This window comes from Entelurus aequoreus, linkage group LG18, assembly GCF_033978785.1.
Source record: "Entelurus aequoreus isolate RoL-2023_Sb linkage group LG18, RoL_Eaeq_v1.1, whole genome shotgun sequence".
Classification (NCBI taxonomy): domain Eukaryota; kingdom Metazoa; phylum Chordata; class Actinopteri; order Syngnathiformes; family Syngnathidae; genus Entelurus; species Entelurus aequoreus.
Window position 1 is genome coordinate 13,887,276 of NC_084748.1, and position 21,058 is coordinate 13,908,333.

General features: G+C 34.6%; 2 protein-coding genes across 4 annotated transcripts in view; both read right to left on the bottom strand.

Moving 5' to 3' along the window:
• The window catches only part of LOC133633832 (noelin-2-like), a 62,651-nt gene extending 50,551 nt beyond the window's left edge, over positions 1-12,100 (bottom strand). Inside the window, exons 1-4 of one of the 3 annotated variants that reach the window (XM_062026565.1) lie at positions 11,874-12,100; positions 11,702-11,801; positions 11,426-11,476; positions 5,604-6,078 (exon numbers count right to left, since the gene is read on the bottom strand). In XM_062026565.1, the coding sequence (XP_061882549.1) occupies positions 5,604-5,747 (144 nt within the window). In that variant the 5' untranslated portion in view covers positions 5,748-6,078; positions 11,426-11,476; positions 11,702-11,801; positions 11,874-12,100. Of the gene's footprint in view, positions 1-5,603; positions 6,079-11,425; positions 11,477-11,701 lie in introns of all 3 variants that reach the window. The other 2 variants (XM_062026566.1, XM_062026564.1) reach the window with 2 other exon arrangements.
• Positions 12,101-18,749: 6,649 nt separating this feature from the next.
• The window catches only part of LOC133633834 (collagen alpha-1(XI) chain-like), a 153,307-nt gene continuing 150,998 nt past the window's right edge, over positions 18,750-21,058 (bottom strand). The window contains exon 68 of the mRNA XM_062026568.1: positions 18,750-19,229. Coding sequence (XP_061882552.1) covers positions 19,083-19,229 — 147 coding nt within the window. The 3' untranslated portion in view covers positions 18,750-19,082. The remainder of the gene's footprint in view (positions 19,230-21,058) is intronic.

The following is a 21,058-nucleotide window of genomic DNA, read 5'->3' on the forward strand; positions in this document are numbered from 1 at the left end:
TTTGCTTGCACTTTTAACATGGAGGATTACATATCTAAAATAAAACCGTTTTCTAAACTGGACTTTCAATCGAAGCAGGAGGTAATAATTAAAGGAATATCTCCAGAGACTTTTAAAATTGAAGAAAGATGAGAAAGACTGCCTTTGATCAGAAGCAGCTGCACATGGACCCATCTACAAGTAAAGGTAAGATCATAATAACGTTTTTTTTATTAAATGTGTTTTTAATGATAAGGTATGCGCCGGAGTGAGAAGAGGTTTTAAAATAATTAGAGCATGCTTGCTCATTCCGCATGGTTTTGGTAACCGCAGGAGTGAGAAGAGGTTTTAAATTAATTAGCGCCCCTGCGGCTATTCAAGGAAATACGGTATGTATGTTCTCATTCATCCAGGTCATTGTATTTTCTCCATTTTTTGGGGGCCTGCAATCACAGTATATTTTTTATTTTTGTAGCTTGTAACTTTGATGTAAGCTACCTCGCTACATGGGTCTAAAAGTAGCTAAGCTACAGGAAAAGCGACTCGTTAAAAAAGTATCTCACAGCTACTGGAAAATGTAGCTCAGCTACGCAGCTTGTTACTGCATATACATACATACATATTTATATACATATATTTAAATATTTATATATATATATATATATATATATATATATATATATATATATATATATATATATATATATATAAATATATATATATATATATATATAATTAAAATTAAAATAAAATATATATATTTTATTTTAATTATATATATATATATATATATATATATATATATATATATATATATATATATATATATATATATATATATAAATAAATAAATTAAATAATAATAATTTTAAAAAACAAATATATATATACGTATATATAATTAAAATAAAAATTATATATATACTGTATATATATATATATATATATTTTTAAATTATTTTTTATATATATATATATATATATATATATATATATATATATATATATATATATATATATATATATATACAAATATATATATATAATTTAAAATAAAATAAAAACATTGTATATATATATATATATATATATATATATATATATATATATATATATATATATATATATATATATATATATAATTATTTTTTATTTTTCTTAACTTCAATCCCTCAAACAACTTCAGATCTATCCGTTGATTATACGTTTTTATTACTTTTTCTTCTTTTGGTCAAAAACACAAAATGTGCAATATCCCTGGAATAGTTGATATGAAGTAATTGGAGCCTTAAATAATTCATAATAACATTGATTTTGATTAATTATTCAGCAATGAGAGTTTTTTTTTTTAAAGTATGATGTTGTATATGTCAACAAAATTACTTTTTAAAAAATGAGCCAACAAGGTTTTTGTTGTCTAACTGTGACACCAATGTGAGCCTAAAATGTACAAAAACACAACACTACTAACTGTCAAAAGTGTCACTGAGGTGCCTCACTCCGCCTCTGACAAGTCCATCTGTCCTTGGCTAACATTTGCACGGGCGTGTGTGTGTGTGTGTGTGTGTGTGTGTGGGTGAGCTTGTGCATGTGACTTTGCTGAACCCGGAGCAGCTGCGCGGCGCCTCTCCAGAGCCAGAAAGTTAAATCATGCAAAGAAGCCCGAATATGAACAGGGGGAGAAAAAAAAACACAAACTGTGTGTGTGCGTGGAGGTTGACAGCATCTACATGGGTTGCCAGGGTCTGTTGTTGCTACGGTAACAAATAGCCAGATGTGTCATGGGTAAGTCAGCCTTCCCAGAGAAATAAATAAAGAAATCACACTGTTATAATTTCTTTGCGCACAAACTGATGATTGATTTTTCGGAAATAAAAGCCAGCTCCTGCGAAACGTCTTACCTCTAATGGACGCCTGGTACTCGCTTCAGTTGAGTAACCTGGCCACTCAAGGAAGAACTACAGTATTTGTTGAGCTTTTATGCATATACTATCATTGGCCACTTCAATAGGTACAGCTGCCCAGTCTAACAGGCTGCAGTATCAAAATAATAACTAGAAGAGGCAATTCCCGAAGGAATTGCGTGTGAATGCACCAATGCTGAAGTTGAACTGAAATGCTGATAGAATGTAGTATGAATGTAAGAAAAGTTTGAATGTTGAAATGGTTTGAATGTTGAAGAGTTTGAATTTCCAGGGAAACCGGAATTTGGTTTGGAAAAGTGTTGGTTGGATGAGTGGAATGTGTTGATGTTGGAATGGTTTGAATAGGTTAAAAAATGTGGGAATTGTGGAAGTGTGAAAAATGTATGATTCATTTTGAATGGGGAAAAATGTCCCTGAAAACTGTGAATTCTTGGAAATCCGGGAATTTTTTTTTTAAATTGTTGCACACAATTTTTAACAGGCTGAATATTTTGAAGTTGGAACGGTTTGAATCGGATAAAAAATTTGGGATTTGTGTAACTTTGAAAAATGTGCCATTCTTTTCAATGGGAATTTCATGGAAATTTTGGAATTTCGGGAAAAGAGGAAATTTTTAGAAAAATGCTAAAAAAAACAACTTCTTGAACAATGGTTGGTGTTGGAATTTTTCAAAATCGGTCGAGAAATGTTGAAGTAGTAACATTTTTAATTGAGAAATGGTATTACGGAATTCCTGGAATTTCAGGAAAACCGGGAATTTTTCCAGTTCCAAAAACAAGTTTGTTTTTTGTTCTGATTAAGAGGAATGATTTGACAGTGGAACTGTTGAAGTGGGTTGAAAAATGTGGACGGAGTAGTCGACAGAAAAAAGGGTTTGAAAAAATGGGTATTCCTGGAATTTTTTGGAACTTGAAAAAAACGATAGTTTGAATGTTCAGGATGGTAGAATGAATTGAAGGTGGAATGGTTTGAATCGGTTGAAAAATGTGCAAATGGTGGAAGTTTGAAAAATGTCCCATTCATTTTAAATAGGAAAAATGTCCCGGAAAACCCGGAATTCTGGGAAATCTGGGAATTTTTGGAATGTATCAAGTATGTGTATTCGCGATTCCCGAATAGGCTGAACAGTTTGAAGTTGGAACGGTTTGAATCGGATAAAACATTTGGGAGTTGTGTAACTTTGAAAAATGTGCCATTCTTTTTAATGGGAACTTCATGGAAATTTGGGAATTTTTAGAAAAATGCTTAAAAAAAAAACTTGTTAAACAATGGTTGGTGCTGGAATTTTTCAAATCGGTCGCGAAATGTTGAAGTAGTAATATTTTTAATTGAGGAATGGTATTACGGAATTCCTGGAATTTGGGGAAATTGTGTATTCGCGATTCCCGAATAGGCTGAACAGTTTGAAGTTGGAACGGTTTGAATCGGGTAAAAAATTTGGGAGTTGTGTAACTTTGAAAAATGTGCCATTCTTTTCAATGGGAATTTCATGGAAATTTGGGAATTTTTAGAAAAATGCTAAAAAACTTGTTGAACAAATCGGTCGAGAAATGTTGAAGTAGTAACATTTTTAATTGAGAAATGGTATTACGGAATTCCTGGAATTTGGGGAAAACCAGGAATTTTTCCAGTTCCAAAAACAAGTTCGTTTTTTGTCCTGATTAAGAGGAATGATTTGACAGTGGAACTGTTGAAGTGGGTTGAAAAATGTGGACGGAGTAGTCGACAGAAAAAAGGGTTTGAAAAAACGGGAATTCCTGGAATTTTTTTTGAATTTGAAAAAAATGATAGTTTGAATGTCCAAGATAGTAGAATGAATTGAAGGTGGAACGGTTTGAATCGGTTGAAAAACTTGCAAATGGTGGAAGTTTGAAAAATGGCCCATTCATTTTGAATGGGAAAAATGTCCCGGAAAACCCGGAATTCTGGGAAATCTGGGAATTTTTGGAACGTGTCAAGTATGTGTATTTGCGATTCCCGAATGGGCTGAACAGTTTGAAGTTGGAACGGTTTGAATCGGATAAAACATTTGGGAGTTGTGTAACTTTGAAAAATGTGCCATTCTTTTCAATGGGAATTTCATGGAAATTTGGGAATTTTTAGAAAAATGCTAAAAAACTTGTTGAACAAATCGGTCGAGAAATGTTGAAGTAGTAACATTTTTAATTGAGAAATGGCATTACGGAATTCCTGGAATTTGGGGAAAACCAGGAATTTTTCCAGTTCCAAAAACAAGCTCGTTGTTTGTCCTGATTTAAGAGGAATGATTTGACAGTGGAACTGTTGAAGTGGGTTGAAAAATGTGGAAGGAGTAGTCTAGAGAAAAAAGGGTGAAAAAAGTGTTTGAAAAAAACGGGAATTCCGGGAATTTCTGGAATTTTTTTTAACGTGAAAAAACAATAGTTTGAATGTTCAGGACGGTAGAATGAATTGAAGGTGGAACGGTTTGAATCGGTTGTGGGTGAATGTGGAAATAGTGTCAAAGCGCTTTGAGTTCCTTAAAAAGGTAGAAAAGCGCTATACAAGTACAACCCATTTACCATTTACCTTTTGAAAAATTAGCAAATGGTGGAAGTTGGAAAAATGGCCCATTCATTTTACATGGAAAAAACGTCCCGGAAAACTTGGAATTCTGGGAAATCTGGGAATTTTTGGAATTTGTCAAGGGAAAGCCCGCGATTCCCGAATAGGCTGAACAGTTTGAAGTTGGAACGGTTTGAATCGGATACAAAAATAAAAATAAAAAATAAAAATTGGGGAGTTGTGTAACTTTGAAAAATGTGCCATTCTTTTCAATGGGAATTTCATGGAAATTTGGGAATTTTTAGAAAAATGCTAAAAAACTTGTTGAACAAATCGGTCGAGAAATGTTGAAGTAGTAACATTTTTAATTGAGAAATGGTATTACGGAATTCCTGGAATTTGGGGAAAACCAGGAATTTTTCCCGTTCCAAAAACAAGCTTGTTGTTTGTCCTGATTTAAGAGGAATGATTTGACAGTGGAACTGTTGAAGTGGGTTGAAAAATGTGGAAGGAGTAGTCTAGAGAAAAAAGGGTGGAAAAAAGTGTTTGAAAAAAACGGGAATTCCGGGAATTTCTGGAATTTTTTTTAACGTGAAAAAACAATAGTTTGAATGTTCAGGACGGTAGAATGAATTGAAGGTGGAACGGTTTGAATCGGTTGTGGGTGAATGTGGAAATAGTGTCAAAGTGCTTTGAGTTCCTTAAAAAGGTAGAAAAGCGCTATACAAGTACAACCCATTTACCATTTACCATTTGAAAAATTAGCAAATGGTGGAAGTTGGAAAAATGGCCCATTCATTTTACATGGAAAAAACGTCCCGGAAAACTTGGAATTCTGGGAAATCTGGGAATTTTTGGAATTTGTCAAGGGAAAGCCCGCGATTCCCGAATAGGCTGAACAGTTGGAAGTTGGAACGCTTTGAATCGGGTGAAAATTGTGGAAGGTAGAGCGCGCCAAAATCTGGAGAAGAATAATAATAATAAATAGATGAATTTTGGTGTAGAAAACCATGTTGTTATTATTATTGTGTGAATGCTCCAAAGCATTCACACAATAATAATAATAATGGTGGACAAAAATCTGGATCTGTTGTATCGTCTCACATGAATGCATCATGAAAGAATAATGAACTTGCATAGTGTGTGTGTGTGTGTGAGTGTGTGTGTAATACATACACTGACGATGCGCTCATGGTTCCCCTCGGGGGAGATGACGGTTCCGTTGAGTCCGACCAGGGAAGGCAGCGTCTGGGACATCCAGTTGGTGACCATGGCCATGGTGCTGAGCACGGCGCCGATCTTTAACATGGGCACGCTCATCTTGACACACTCACACACACACACACACACACAACAGCTGGTCGAGGTGTTCCAAACTGTTGACAGCGGCAGTCCCGCTGATTGAAATCAAATGTTACTTTTCAGCGCCAAGTGTCCAAAAAAGGACGGTTCGATCCTGACGTGTCCATGGGAAGACGCCGCCCCCCCCTCCCACCCCGCTGAGCACAGGAAGCGTGTCCTGGATGGCGTCCTGTCTGGCAGGAGGATGCTGCGAGATGCTCTCATGGATTCTCTCCCTCTGTCTCCGCCTTCCTCTCAGACACTCGCCCATCCCTTGCTCTCCTCCTCCTTCCAAAGCGCCATCGTCAACCTGAGATGTGACGTCAAAAAAAGACAAAACATGTGCCCTCCTTTCTTCTTATTATTATCTCGCTGCCTCGAATATTCAAGCCCTGCCTCCCTTTGTCCTCCTTTTGTGGCCCTGCAGCCTCCTTCCTGTCCTTCTGTCTGCCCTCACATATTGATTGATTGCCTGCGAGAGAGCCCGATGCTGTGAATTGATCAGCTGCTGCTCTGTCATTATGCGTGGCGTGTGTGTGTGTGTGTGTGTGTGTGTGTGTGTGTGTGTGTGTGTGTTGTTTTGCAGCTCAGGAGCATCTGACTGGTGCAACACTGCCACCTAGTGGACAAAAGAGATGAAGATGACGTGTGGACAGTACATAAATGGGAGTAGTTGCTAAGTGGCGCTTGATTAAAGATCATCTTCTAGTCCAGGGGTGCATAAAATTTTACACTGAGGGCCACACACTGGAAAATAAAAAGCCATTTTGATGATCAACACCGTTACAATGTAGAGATTGTTTTAACTTTTAGGGCTCCCCTCATGTTTGGTCCCAGAGAGGTCTCAGTCATAAAAATAACCTATATATTATTTTATTTTTTTATTCAACGTTTAAATGTCTCAATCAACTTCAGGTCAGTCTATAGATATAACGTTTTTTTTTGTTTTTTTTACATGTTTTATGCTCTTTTTGTAAAAACCCTGTTTTACAAACACACAAAATATCCAATATTTCCCCCCGTCAACCCAAAATGTTTTATTGTTTAAAAAAAATAGCCTACTAAAATTATTGGGGATCCAAAAGAGCCCCACTCATAAAATTGTTAAAAATAAATCGTAATTTTTGTAAAACTTTCAACATTTAAGTCTCAAAATCAATTTTAGATGTATTTGTTTAAGTTTGTATCAGTCTTATGTATTTTGTTTAATTTATGACCTTTTGGTCAAAAAAGCTTATACGGCAAACACACAAAATACGCAATATTTTCCCCCAAAAAATTCAAAGTGGAATATTTGATGTGAAGTAATTGAAGCCTAAATAAGTAAATAATTCGCATCAACATTGATTTTAATACATTCTTTTTTCTTTCTATTTTTTTAATAATGGCAGTTAAAAAAATCCCACTAAAATTCTAAGGGATCCAAAATGGTCCCACTCATAAAATTGTTTAAAAAAGTATATATATATGTATATATATATATATATATATATATATATATATATATATATATATATATATATATATATATATATATATATATATATATATATATATATATATACACACACACACTACAGTTCAAAAGTTTGGGGTCACCCAAACAATTTTGTGGAATAGCCTTCATTTCTAAGAACAAGAATAGACTGTCGAGTTTCAGATGAAAGTTCTCTTTTTCTGGCCATTTTGAGCGTTTAATTGACCCCACAAATGTGATGCTCCAGAAACTCAATATGTTCAAAGGAAGGTCAGTTTTGTAGCTTCTGTAACAAGCTAAACTGTTTTCAGATGTGTGAACATGATTGCACAAGGGTTTTCTAATCATTAATTAGCCTTCTGAGCCAATGAGCAAACACATTGTACCATTAGAACACTGGAGTGATAATTGCTGGAAATGGGCCTCTATACACCTATGAAGATATTGCACCAAAAACCAGACATTTGCAGCTAGAATAGACATTTACCACATTAGCAATGTATAGAGCGTATTTCTTTCAAGTTAAGACTAGTTTAAAGTTATCTTCATTGAAAATAAGGACATTTCAATGTGACCCCAAACTTTTGAACGGTAGTGTATACATATATATATATATAGCTTCAGATCTATTCGCCGATTACCGTTACTACATGATGCGTTACTGTGTTATTTTACGTTATTTTTTTATGTAGTATCGGCTAGAAACCGAAGATCTGAGTGTGTTTTATTGGAGCGCTGCGGTGTCGTCCTTCTGTGTCACAAGGAAAAGAAAAGGCGTGCTTTGTGTGGGTGGGGTTTGGGGGGGCTCCCAGACCGTAGTTGAGGTCTGGGAGTACTTCCATAAATAAATAATAATGGAAGTACAATTGTTTGTATATAGTATATAAATTGGTACAAAGGTTTAACATGTCTACAAGGATATTTCACATGCCTTTACTGTGTATATAATTGAATTGTGTTTATGTTATGTATAATGTGTATTTATAATATGTTGTACAAAGGACATTTAAAGGCCTACTGAAACCCACTACTACCGACCACGCAGTCTGATAGTTTATATATCAATGATGAAATCTTAACATTATAACACATGCCAATACGGCCGGGTTAACTTATAAAGTGACATTTTAAATTTGCCGCTAAACTTCCGGTTCGAAACGCCTCTGCGGATGACGTATGCGTGTGACGTAGCCCGGCGAACACGGGTATGCCTTCCACATTGAAGCCGATACGAAAAAGCTCTCTTTTCATTTCATAATTCCACAGTATTCTGGACATCTGTGTTCGTGAATCTGTTTCAATCATGTTCATTGCATTATGGAGAAGGAAGCCAAGCAAGCAAAGAAGAAAGTTGTCGGTGCGAAATGGACGTATTTTTCGAACGTAGTCAGCCACAACAGTACACAGCCGGCGCTTCTTTGTTTACATTCCCGGAAGATGCAGTCAAGATGGAAGAACTCGGATAACAGAGACTCTAACCAGGAGGACTTTTGATTTGGATACACAGACGCCTGTAGAGAACTGGGACAACACAGACTCTTACCAGGATTACTTTGATTTGGATGACAAAGACGCAGACGTGCTACTGTGAGTATGCAGCTTTGGCTTTTTTTTGCGTATGTACGTAACTTTTTTAAAATATATAAGCTTTATGAACCTTGGGTTAGGTGAACGGTCTTTTGGGCTGAGTGATTGTGTGTGTTGATCATGTGTTTGAATTGTATTGGCGTGTTCTATGGAGCTAGGAGCTAGCAGAGGAGCTAGGAGCTAGCATAACACGTACCGTACCGTACGTGCGCGTCACGTACTAACTTTTTAAAAATATATAAGCTTTATGAACCTTGGGTTAGGTGAACGGTCTTTTGGGCTGAGTGATTGTGTGTGTTGATCAGGTGTTTGAATTGTATTGGCGTGTTCTATGGAGCTAGGAGCTAGCAGAGGAGCTAGGAGCTAGCATAACAAACACGCAGGTGTTATTATGCAGGATTAATTTGTGGCATATTAAATATAAGCCTGGTTGTGTTGTGGCTAATAGAGTATATATATGTCTTGTGTTTATTTACTGTTGTAGTCATTCCCAGCTGAATATCAGGTACCGTGAGTATGCAGCCTTGGCTGCTAAACATTCGATAACTTGACCGTATGTGCGCGTCACGTACGTAACTTTTTAAAAATATATAAGCTTTATGAACCTTGGGTTAGGTAAACGGTCTTTTGGGCTGAGTGATTGTGTGTGTTGATCAGGTGTTTGAATTGTATTGGCGTGTTCTATGGAGCTAGGAGCTAGCAGAGGAGCTAGGAGCTAGCATAACAAACACGCAGGTGTTTTTATGCAGGATTAATTTGTGGCATATTAAATATAAGCCTGGTTGTGTTGTGGCTAATAGAGTATATATATGTCTTGTGTTTATTTACTGTTGTAGTCATTCCCAGCTGAATATCAGGTCACCCTCGGCTCTCACAGCATCTTCCCTATCTGAATAGCTTCAACTCCCCACTAGTCCTTCACTTGCACTTTACTCATCCACAAATCTTTCATCCTCGCTCAAATTAATGGGGAAATTGTCGCTTTCTCGGTCCGAATCTCTCTCACTTCATGCGGCCATCATTGTAAACAATAGGGAACTTTGCGTATATGTTCAACTGACTACGTCACGCTACTTCCGGTAGGTGCAAGCCTTTTTTTTATCAGATACCAAAAGTTGCAATCTTTATCGTCGTTGTTCTATACTAAATCCTTTCAGCAAAAATATGGCAATATCGCGAAATGATCAAGTATGACACATAGAATAGATCTGCTATCCCCGTTTAAATAAAAAAAATTCATTTCAGTAGGCCTTTAATAATTTTCGGAAGTTTATTTTGTACTTGACATTGTTTATAGGGTTAGGCGCAATAAGTGTTCAACTTCAGCCTAAACCCTTTCGGTCTGCAACATTTTCATTTTCAATTTATGAATGTACAACTGTTTGTTTATTTTGTTGACGATTGACCGAAGAATAATAAACTTGAAACTTGAAACTTGAGGAGCGCAGAGGAGACATTCCTCCAGGGCCTATGTACTTCGGGGCTAACAACCTTCACTTTACCCGGCAGTGGGTCTTTACAGCTCCGGACTCGAGGGTGAATGACGAGGCCGGCTGTTTGTTGCAACTTTGTGAATTTATTGGTGTCTTGCACGCAGCCATCCACCAAGCTACTAGCACCTGCAGGCACTCACTGTTGCCGCTCCCTCACCTCTCTCGCCCACTCACTCACCGACGTCACTCACCTCACATGCTGTCATATCTTAAAGGGCCACACACACACACGCTACTCTCATAACAACTAACAAGACATTATGGCGAAGCCAGAAGTCGAGTTTCTTAACATGGAGATATTCTCAATACTTTTCTTTTGTCGAGCACAAAGAAAATAACATTTTAGTTAAATGTAAGTTGTGTCTTGGATCAAAGATCCTATCTACTTAAAGTTAAAGTAAAAGTGCCATTATGTTGACGCTATTTAAAATAGTTTTGTCAATTTGTTCTGGCCTGAAATAAATTGGCCCTTTGAAACATATCTTTGTCTTTGTGTGTTGTATGTAGACCACATTGCTTTCTGAGTTCAGTGATGCAAATGAATGTCAAGTTGATCAACAGATTGTATTATTCTCCAGTGCAATAACAGTACTGAAATAAAGGCTAAAAGGGCATTAATGGGAGCCTTAAAAAAAACAACAAAAAAAACAAAAACAAAAAACTGACTAAATAGTTACTTTCCACAATAACGCATTACTTTTTGGTGTAAGTAACTGAGTTACTTTTGAAATAAAGTAACTAGTTACTAGTTACTGGTTTTCAGTAACTAACCCAACACTGCTGGGTAGTGACACTTACTGCGGCGATAAAGCCAAAGAAAAAATTCACCTGACATTTTCAGCCCCAAAGCGAAGTCCAATTTCTCTGCATGTGATTACTTTTAAATTTGTATCGTGGTTTTTTTTGCACTTGGACGTGTTTTTTTTTTTTTTTGCAGCCTTCTTATCGCACGAGGAGATCAAGCAGCTCAAATATGTCCATGACTTTGTTGACTGTTACTTAAGTACACGGTCACTTCCTTATGTGTGTTTTGGGCCGCAATTGAGAAAATATTAATACAAACGTTCCGATATTTTCATCACCACAGTAACTTCACAAACCTCCTGCCTTTGCTTGTGGATGATGGAGTACGTGCTTCCTTCCCATTGCGTCTTTATGATGCATGCAAACAAAAAAACAGAAACATGAATGAAAGATAAATCATTATTTGTTATCTATACACTATAATATTTATATAATAATAAATATACAATACAACAAAAACCTGAAGAGCATTTACATAGAATTGACCATATCGACCTAGTATCAGGCTAGCGTCGGCACGATAGCGATAACATCCTGGTATCGATTATATCAACATGACTCGATCCACTCACCTGGAGCACTCTCGACAGCCACTTTATTAGGCACACCTGGGCGAGCTCAGTAAGAAAAAAAAACCTTGCTTTGAGGGAAGCAATCTTCTTTTCTCCGTAGCTGGAACATCCTATATAATTATTTATCGTTGTGTAGACATAAATATATATGTAATTAAAGAAATCTATGCACCTGGAGTCCACAAGATGGCGAGGCTAACCAGTACTACTCGTGCTAACAAATTCCCTTTCCGAGTCGAGTCATGTTACAACACACTCACGAACTGAACATTAATCATATTAAATACTTGGTTTTGTTTAATTCTGAAGAAAGCTTATTTAATAATTTATCCGCAAAGCACAGCAGTTAGTTAGCCGGTTAACTTGTTCAATGCTGCTTTTTATTTTTTGTAGTGGACCCCGACGGCGCCTGATTATAAATCTGCGTCGAACCTTAAAATATCTTATTCGGTACATACTTGAAGTTTAGAGGGCACAAAATGCATTCAAATTCTGATTTTGACACACAAAATTTAATTTACATGTACCTATCTTGCTTCATAAGCTAACATTAGGGCGTCAATTGTACGGAATATGTACTGAACTGTGCAATCTACTAATAAAAGTTTCAATCAAACAAAGACGCCCACTATTATTACTTAATTTATGAACAAAAACATAATTGAAGGGGTATGATATTAACTCATTAAACACACATTATACTTGATTATCATAGCATTTGTAGCTATGAAGCGGTTATTAAAAGTTTCAGGCAACATTCAGGACACCAATTTTAACCATATATGGTCAAACACCGGGGGTCCAAGGTGCGGCCCTAAATACTAAACTACCATTACAAAAAAAACGTAAAAATTTGAATTATAGTGTTGATAATAACACAACACTACCATGCAGGCTGTTTTTTTTTTTTTTGGTAAACTATCATTGCTAAAAAAAATTAAAAAAAATAATCAAAATCAATGTTGTTATGAATTATTGGTCTATTCAAGGCTTCAGTTCACTTCACATCAAGTATTCCACTTTCAAATATTTTGGGGAAAAACTATTATATTGCATATTTTGTGTTTAAAAAAAACCCCTTAAATTTTATTCAACAAAAAGGACGTAAAACAAAAACAAAAATGATAAAAACTGACAGATTGATCTGAAGTTCAGCTTAAGCAGTGATTCTCAAACTGTGGCACGCGTACCAATCACTTAATTATTCAAATTATTTTACTGTTTAAACTGTAAGATATTAAATATACTACCTAAATACAACCTCTGCTTTGTTTTTAATGAATATTCAGGCCTACTACGCTACTGCATTAATTGGAGGGCCAAGTGTTTTCTGAGTTGGTACTTGTTGGGAAAAAAAAGTTTGAGAACCACTGATCTAGAGACTTCAGTGTGGAAAGTAAACAAACATTTATTATTAATATGAGTGGGGCCCTTTTGGATCTCCAATAATTTTAGTGGGATTTAGTTTTTTTTAAGCCGTCATTGCTCAAAAAATAAACATGAATTAAAAATCAATGTTGTTATGAATTATTGACCTATTCGATGCTCCAATTACTTCACATCAAATATTTAACTTTTATATTTTTGGGGGTGAAAAATATTGCTTATTTTGTGTTTTTGCTATAAAAACAGGGTTTTGACTAAAAGGGCATATATATATATATATATATATATATATATATATATATATATATATATATATATATATATATATATATATATATATATAAAAGGGGGGGAAAGTAAATAAATAACTATATTAACAGATGGACTTGAAGTTGACCTAGAGATTTAAGAATAAAAAAAGAATACATTAAATATATTTTTTAAATTTTTATGACTGAGACTCTTCCAAACTTAAAGGGAGCCATAAAGGCTTAAAGGCCTACTGAAACCCACTACTACCGACCACGCAGTCTGATAGTTTATGTATCAATGATGAAATCTTAACATTATAACACATGCCAATACGGCCGGGTTAACTTATAAAGTGACATTTTAAATTTGCCGCTAAACTTCCGGTTCGAAACGCCTCTGAGGATGACGTATGCGCGTGACGTAGCCCGGGGAACACGGGTATGCCTTCCACATTGAAGCCAATACGAAAAAGCTCTGTTTTCATTTCATAATTCCACAGTATTCTGGACATCTGTGTTCGTGAATCTGTTGCAATTATGTTCATTGCATTATGGAGAAAGAAGCTGAGCAAGCAAAGAAGAAAGTTGTCTGTGCAAAACGGACGTATTTTTCGAATGAAGTCAGCAACAACAGTACACAGCCGGCGCGTCTTTGTTTACATTCCGAAAGATGCAGTCAAGATGGAAGAACTCGGATAACAGAGACTCTAACCAGGAGGACTTTTGACTTCGATACACAGACGCCTGTAGAGAACTGGGACAACACAGTCTCTTACCTGGATTACTTTGATTTGGATGACAAAGACGCAGACGTGCTACCGTGAGTATGCAGCTTTGGCTTCTAAACATTTGATCGCTTGACCGTATGTGCGCAACTTTTTTTTTGCGTATGTACGTAACTTTTTTAAAATATGTAAGCTTTATGAACCTTGGGTTAGGTGAACGGTCTTTTGGGCTGAGTGATTGTGTGTGTTGATCAGGTGTTTGAATTGTATTGGCGTGTTCTATGGAGCTAGGAGCTAGCAGAGGAGCTAGGAGCTAGCAAAACAAACACATAGGTGTTTTTATGCAGGATTAATTTGTGGCATATTAAATATAAGCCTGGTTGTGTTATGGCTAATAGAGTATATATATGTCTTGTGTTTATTTACTGTTGTAGTCATTCCCAGCTGAATATCAGGTCACCCCCGGCTCTCACAGCATCTTCCCTATCTGAATAGCTTCAACTCCCCACTAGTCCTTCACTTGCACTTTACTCATCCACAAATCTTTCATCCTCGCTCAAATTAATGGGGAAATTGTCGCTTTCTCGGTCCGAATCTCTCTCACTTCATGCGGCCATCATTGTAAACAATAGGGAACTTTGCGTATATGTTCAATTGACTACGTCACGCTACTTCCGGTACGGGCAAGCCTTTTTTTTATCAGATACCAAAAGTTGCGATCTTTATCGTCGTTGTTCTATACTAAATCCTTTCAGCAAAAATATGGCAATATCGCGAAATGATCAAGTATGACACATAGAATAGATCTGCTATCCCCGTTTAAATAAAAAAAAATCATTTCAGTAGGCCTTTAAAAAATATATTCTATTATATGGGTGTTGAAAATGAATAACATCAAAATAGCACCTTTGACCATGACTTTGCAGTTTGCGGCCCTCAGTGGGAAAAGTTTGGACCCCGCTGGTCTAACAACCGCAGCACTTTACTCATTAGACCTCCTACCGCCTGCTTCTACTTCCACTTAAGGCTGATCTTTAAACGAACGCCACAAGGCGGCCATCTTCATGTATATTTTAGGGCCGACAATGGCCGCTAAGCAGCCTGGAATGACTTCAAGCTTGCATTAATGTGTGATGCTGCAACTGCTTAGACGGGCTGCAGTGGAGAGGGGGAGTGCTTATGAAAGATGAATGAACGGGCTGCCCATTATGCCCTGTGGGAATCAAACATGCGTCCTGCAGTAACTCAACAGCAATGAAGTTTGTCACCTGCAAAGTTCTTGTCCTCCCGGCAGGAACGCAGCTGCAAGGAAGGAGACATTCATTGGACTCATTTATTGTCTGGCTCCAAATACATGAGGGTGATGCTCAGTGCAGTAACAGTTAGCGCTCCTATACAAATAAACTGTTCCAAGTATGAAATCATTCGGCGTTTGTTCGACTGTATAAACGGCGAGGGGGAGTTCTACAAGATTAAAAAAAGTACCTCAAAGTAGCAAACACGTTGTTGTTGTTGACATGTTTGGATGGCTGCAGGCTTTTTTTTTTAGAACGCTGCACGTGGTAGCGTTAAATTAAACCAGGGGTGTCCAAAGGGCGGCCCGGGGGTAGCGCATAGTGCTAAAAAAACAACAAAAACAATAAAAAGTGGAATAAAAGGGCAAACAGGGGAAACGTAAGGAGAAAATGTCGAAATGTTGACTCTTAATAACTCAAAAGTTTCCATGTAGACTGTTTTTTTAAACTGTCATTGCTCAAAAAATAATAATGAATCAAAGTCAATGTTGTAAATTATTGACCTATTTAAGGCTCCAATTACTTCACATGAAATATTCCACTTTGAAATAGTTTTTGTGGGAAATATTGTATATTTTGGGTTTTTGCCGTATAAAAAAATAAGTTTTATTTGACAAAAAGGGCTTAAAACAAACAAAAAATACCTCTGAAGTTGATTTAGAGACTTAAGTGTTGAAAGTTTAAAATAAAATAAAATAAATGTATGAATTATTTTTAACACTTTTTTGAATGAGCCCGAGAATTGTTGTGGCATTTTTTTTAACTGTCATTGCTTAAAAAATAATGAGTTTAAATCTACGTTGTTATGAAATGTTGACCTATTTAGGGCTCTAAGTACTTTACATTAAATAATCCATTGTAAAAATGTTTTGGGGGAAAATATTGCATATTTTGTGTTTTTGTCATAAAAAAAACTAAGTTTTCTTTGGCAAAAAGGGCATAAAACAAACTTAAAATCGACGGATGGATCTGAAGTTGATTTAGAGACTTAAGTGTTGAAAGTCTCAAATAAAATAACATAAATGTATGAATTATTTTTAACACTTTTTTGAATGAGGCCCTTTGGGTCCCCGAGAATTTTTGTGGAATTTCTTTTTTTTAACTGTCATTGCTTGAAAAAATGATGACTTTAAATCTATGTTGTTATGAAATGTTGACCTATTTTGGGCTCTAAGTACTTTACATTAAAGAATCCATTGTAAAAAAAAATGTTGGGGGAAACTATTGCATATTTTGTGTTTTTGTCATAAAAAAACCTAAGTTTTCTTTGGCAAAAAGGGGATAAAACAAACTTAAAATTTACGGATGGATCTGAAGTTGATTTAGAGACTTAAGTGTTGAAAGTTTAAAAAAATAAATAAATAAATGTAGCAATTATTTTTAACACTTTTTTGAATGAGTCCCTTTGGGGTCTCTGAGAATTTTAGTGGGATTTTTTTTTTTTAACTGTCATTGCTTAAAAAAAAGAATGACTTTAAATCTATGTTGTTATGAAATGTTAACCTATTTTGGCTCTAATTACTTCACATCAAATAATCCATTTGGAAAATATTGCATATTTTGTGTTTTTGCCATAAAAAAAACTAAGTTTTCTTTGACAAAAACTGCATAAAACTTTCAAAAAACAAACTTAAAATAGACAAGATAGATCTTAAGTTGATTTAGAGACTTAAGTGTTGAAAGTTAAACAAAATAAATAAATAAATGTATGAATTTTTTTTTTTTTTTTTTTTGAATGAGTCCCTTTTGGGTCCCCAAGAGTTCTAGTAACATTTTTTTTTACTTTTATTGTTTAACAAATAATGACTTAAAATCTATGTTGTTATGAAATGTTGACCTATTTAGGGCTCCAATTACTTTGCATCAAATAATCAATTTTGAAAATGTTTTGGTGGAAAATATTGCATATTTTGTGTTTTTGCCTTTAAAAAAAAGTTCTCTTTGGCAAAAAGGGCATAAAACAAACTTAAAATCGACGAATAGATCTGAAGTGGATTTATAGACTTAAGTATTGAATATTTAAAAAAAAAGAAGGAATATATGTATGAATTATTTTTAACACTTTTTTGTGTGAGTCCCTTTTGGGTCCTCAAGAGTTTTAGTGGTGTTTTAAAAAAACTATCATTGCTTACAAAAAAAAAGACTTAAAATGTAGGTTGTTATGAAATGTTGACCTATTTTGGCTCTAAGTACTTCATATCAAATAATACATTTTGAAAATGTTTTTGGGGAAAATATTGTATATTTGTGTTTTTGCCATAAAAAAACTAAGTTTTCTTTGACAAAAAGGGCATAAACCCACAAAAAACAAACTTAAAATAGACAAGATAGATCTGAAGTTGATTTAGAGACTTAAGTGTTGGAAGTTTAAAAAAAATAAATAAATAAAAATGTATGAATTATTTAAAAAATGTTTTTGAATGAGTCCCTTTTGGGTCCCCAAGAGTTCTAGTAGCATTTTTTTAAACTTTCATTGTTTAAAAACAATGACTTAAAATCTATGTTGTTATGACATGTTGACCTATTTAGGACTCCAATTACTTTGCATCAAATAATCCATTTTGAAAATGTTTTGGGGGATAATATGCATATTTTGTGTTTTTGCCATAAAAAAACCTAAGTTGTCTTGGGCAAAAAGGGCATAAAACAAACTTAAAATCGACGAATAGATCTGAAGTGGATTTATAGACTTAAGTGTTGGATATTTAAAAAAAGGAATACATGTATGAATTATTTTTAAAACTTTTTTGTGTGAGACCCTTTTAGGTCTCCAATAATTTTAGTGTTTTTTTTTTTCAACTGTCATTGCTTTAAAAACTAATGACTTAAAATCTATGTTGTTATGAAATTTTGACCTATTTTGGTTCGAAGTACTTAACATCAAAAAATCCATTTTGAAAATGTTTTTTAGGTAAAAATATTGTATATTTTGTGTTTTTGCCATAAAAAAACAACGTTTTTTACGAAAAGGGCATAAAACATAAAACAAACAAACAAACAAAAATACTTTGTATCCACATAGACCTGTAGTTGATCTACAGATTTAAGCATTGAACAAAATAAAAAATGGTATATGACTTATTTTTTAAAAATGTTTTGACTGAGACCCTTTTTCAGTGTGCGGCCTCAGTTGAAAAAGTTTGGACACCCCTGAGTTAAAGTAAAGATGTACTTTTTTTAAATTCAAATACTAGGTCACTTGCTCATGTAAAGACAATGGGTGATTGAGCATAATGATTGAAAATATAAAACATCTCCATATATATATATATATATATATATATATATATATATATATATAATATATATATATATATATATATATATATATATATATATATATATATATATATATATATATATATATATATATACATGAATGTCAATAAAAAAGCACTGCCCCAGTTTCCCAATTTACAAAGACAAGACCTGTGCATAGAGACACACTTTAGCACCACAATGATGACAATACACAACAACAAACTGGATAAAGCTAACAACGGCGCCCTGAGGCGCCCGTTCAAGTGTTGGAATGTGGCGAGCGAAGTGCATGCATGAACGAGAGGAAGCAGAGGGATGACGAGTGCGTCAGTGTGTAAACGACAGAAACAAATCAATACGTATAAATATGAGGCAAGTCGTTTGTTTTTGTTTTTTTTCCCTGCACGTTAAAAAGAGTCCCTTCCGCTCTTTTGTCCAACGCCAGTCCTCCTCCGACAAGCGCTTAACCGCCGTAGCAGACCGGCCCCACCTGGAAGCCGAACTTCTGACCTCCGTCACCGAAATCGGCCACCGCCACGTCCACGATGGGGAGCGTGTCGGACAGAGGGGCGTTTATTTCCAGCACCGTCCTCTCCTGTCCCGAGCGAGTCTGCGGCAGAGAGGTCAACATTCCATTTTAATCCTCTTCACTGGTTCTGGGCCAAGTAGATGAGTCAAATATTTTTATAGCTAGTTCATAAAAACCTGTTCAAGATTGAACTAAATACGGTTTTTACCCTTCTGAGAGCCCTCTAGACATGAAATAACACCACTTTTATTTGGAGGTTGATATGCGTCTATTACGAAAGCATTTTTTGGACACTGAATTTATGGAATTGAATTTTTGCATTTAAATTCAAATTATATTGACAATTTCGTTGAATTAAAATTGGTGGGCAAAATTTGTGTGTTTAAAAATTCAGTGCAGAAAATTTCAGTGTATAAGAGTCAGGGCAGAAAAATTCAGTGTATAAAAAACATTAAATGCAGAAAAAAATATATATGTATAAAAATTCAGTGCAAAAAACATTTTGTGCAAAAACAAAATCAGTGCAGAAAAATTCAGTGTAAAAAAATTCAGAGTTAAACATTTCAGTGCAGAAAAATTCAGTGTAAAAGAATTCAGTGCAAAAAAACATTCAGTGCAAAAAAAATTCAAGAAAAACTGTGCAAAAAAATCAGTGTATAAAAATTCAGTGCAAAAAAAAAATGTAGTGTGTAAAAATTCAATGTATGAAAATTTCAGGGTAAAAAAATTCAGTGCAAAAAAAATCAGAGCAAGAAAAATTCAGTGCAGAACAATTCAGTGTATAAAAATTCAGAGCTAAACATTTCAGTGTAAAAAATAATTGAATAAAAATTCAGTGTAAAAAAATCTGTGTATAAAAATTAAATGTAAGAAAATTCAGAGTAAAAAAAAAATTTCAGGGTAAAAAAATTCAGTGCAGAAAAATTCAGTGCAAAAAAATTCAGAGCAAAAAAAATTCAGTGTAAAATAATTCAGTGCAGAAAAAAATCTGTGTATAAAAATTCAGTGTAAAAAAAAATCTGAGTTAAAAATGTCAGAGCAGACAAAAAAATAATTAGAGATGTCCGATAATATCGGCCTGCCGATATTATCGGCCGATATATGCGTTAAAATGTAATATCGGAAATTATCGGTATCGGTTTTTTTATTATCGGTATCGGGTTTTTTTATTTTATTTTTTATTAAATCAACATAAAAAACACAAGATACACTTACAATTAGTGCACCAACCCAAAAAACCTCCCTCCCCCATTTACACTCATTCACACAAAAGGGTTGTTTCTTTCTGTTATTAATATTCTGGTTCCTACATTATATATCAATATATATCAATACAGTCTGCAAGGGATACAGTCCGTAAGCACACATGATTGTGCGTGCTGCTGGTCCACTAATAGTACTAACCTTTAACAGTTAATTTTACTAATTTTCATTCATTACTAGTTTCTATGTAACTGTTTTTATATTGTTGTACTTTATTTTTTATTCAAGAAAATGTTTTTAATTTATTTATCTTATTTTACTAATTTTAAAAAAAAGTACCTTATCTTCACCATACCTGGTTGTCCAAATTAGGCATAATAATGTGTTAATTCCACGACTGCATATATCGGTTGATATCGGTATCGGTAATTAAAGAGTTGGACAATATCGGAGTATCGGATATCGGCAAAAAGCCATTATCGGACTTCCTTAAAAATAATTGAATAAAATTTCAGTGTAAAAAAATTTTGTGCAGAAAAATTTAGTGTAAAACAAAATCAGTGCAGAAAAATTCAGTGTATATTACAAATTCAGTGAAAAAAGTCAGTGCAGTAAAATTGAGTGTATAAAAATTCAGACTTAAAAGTTTAGGTTTAAAAAAAATAATTGAATAAAAATTCAGTGTAAGAAAAAAAGTGTATAATTAT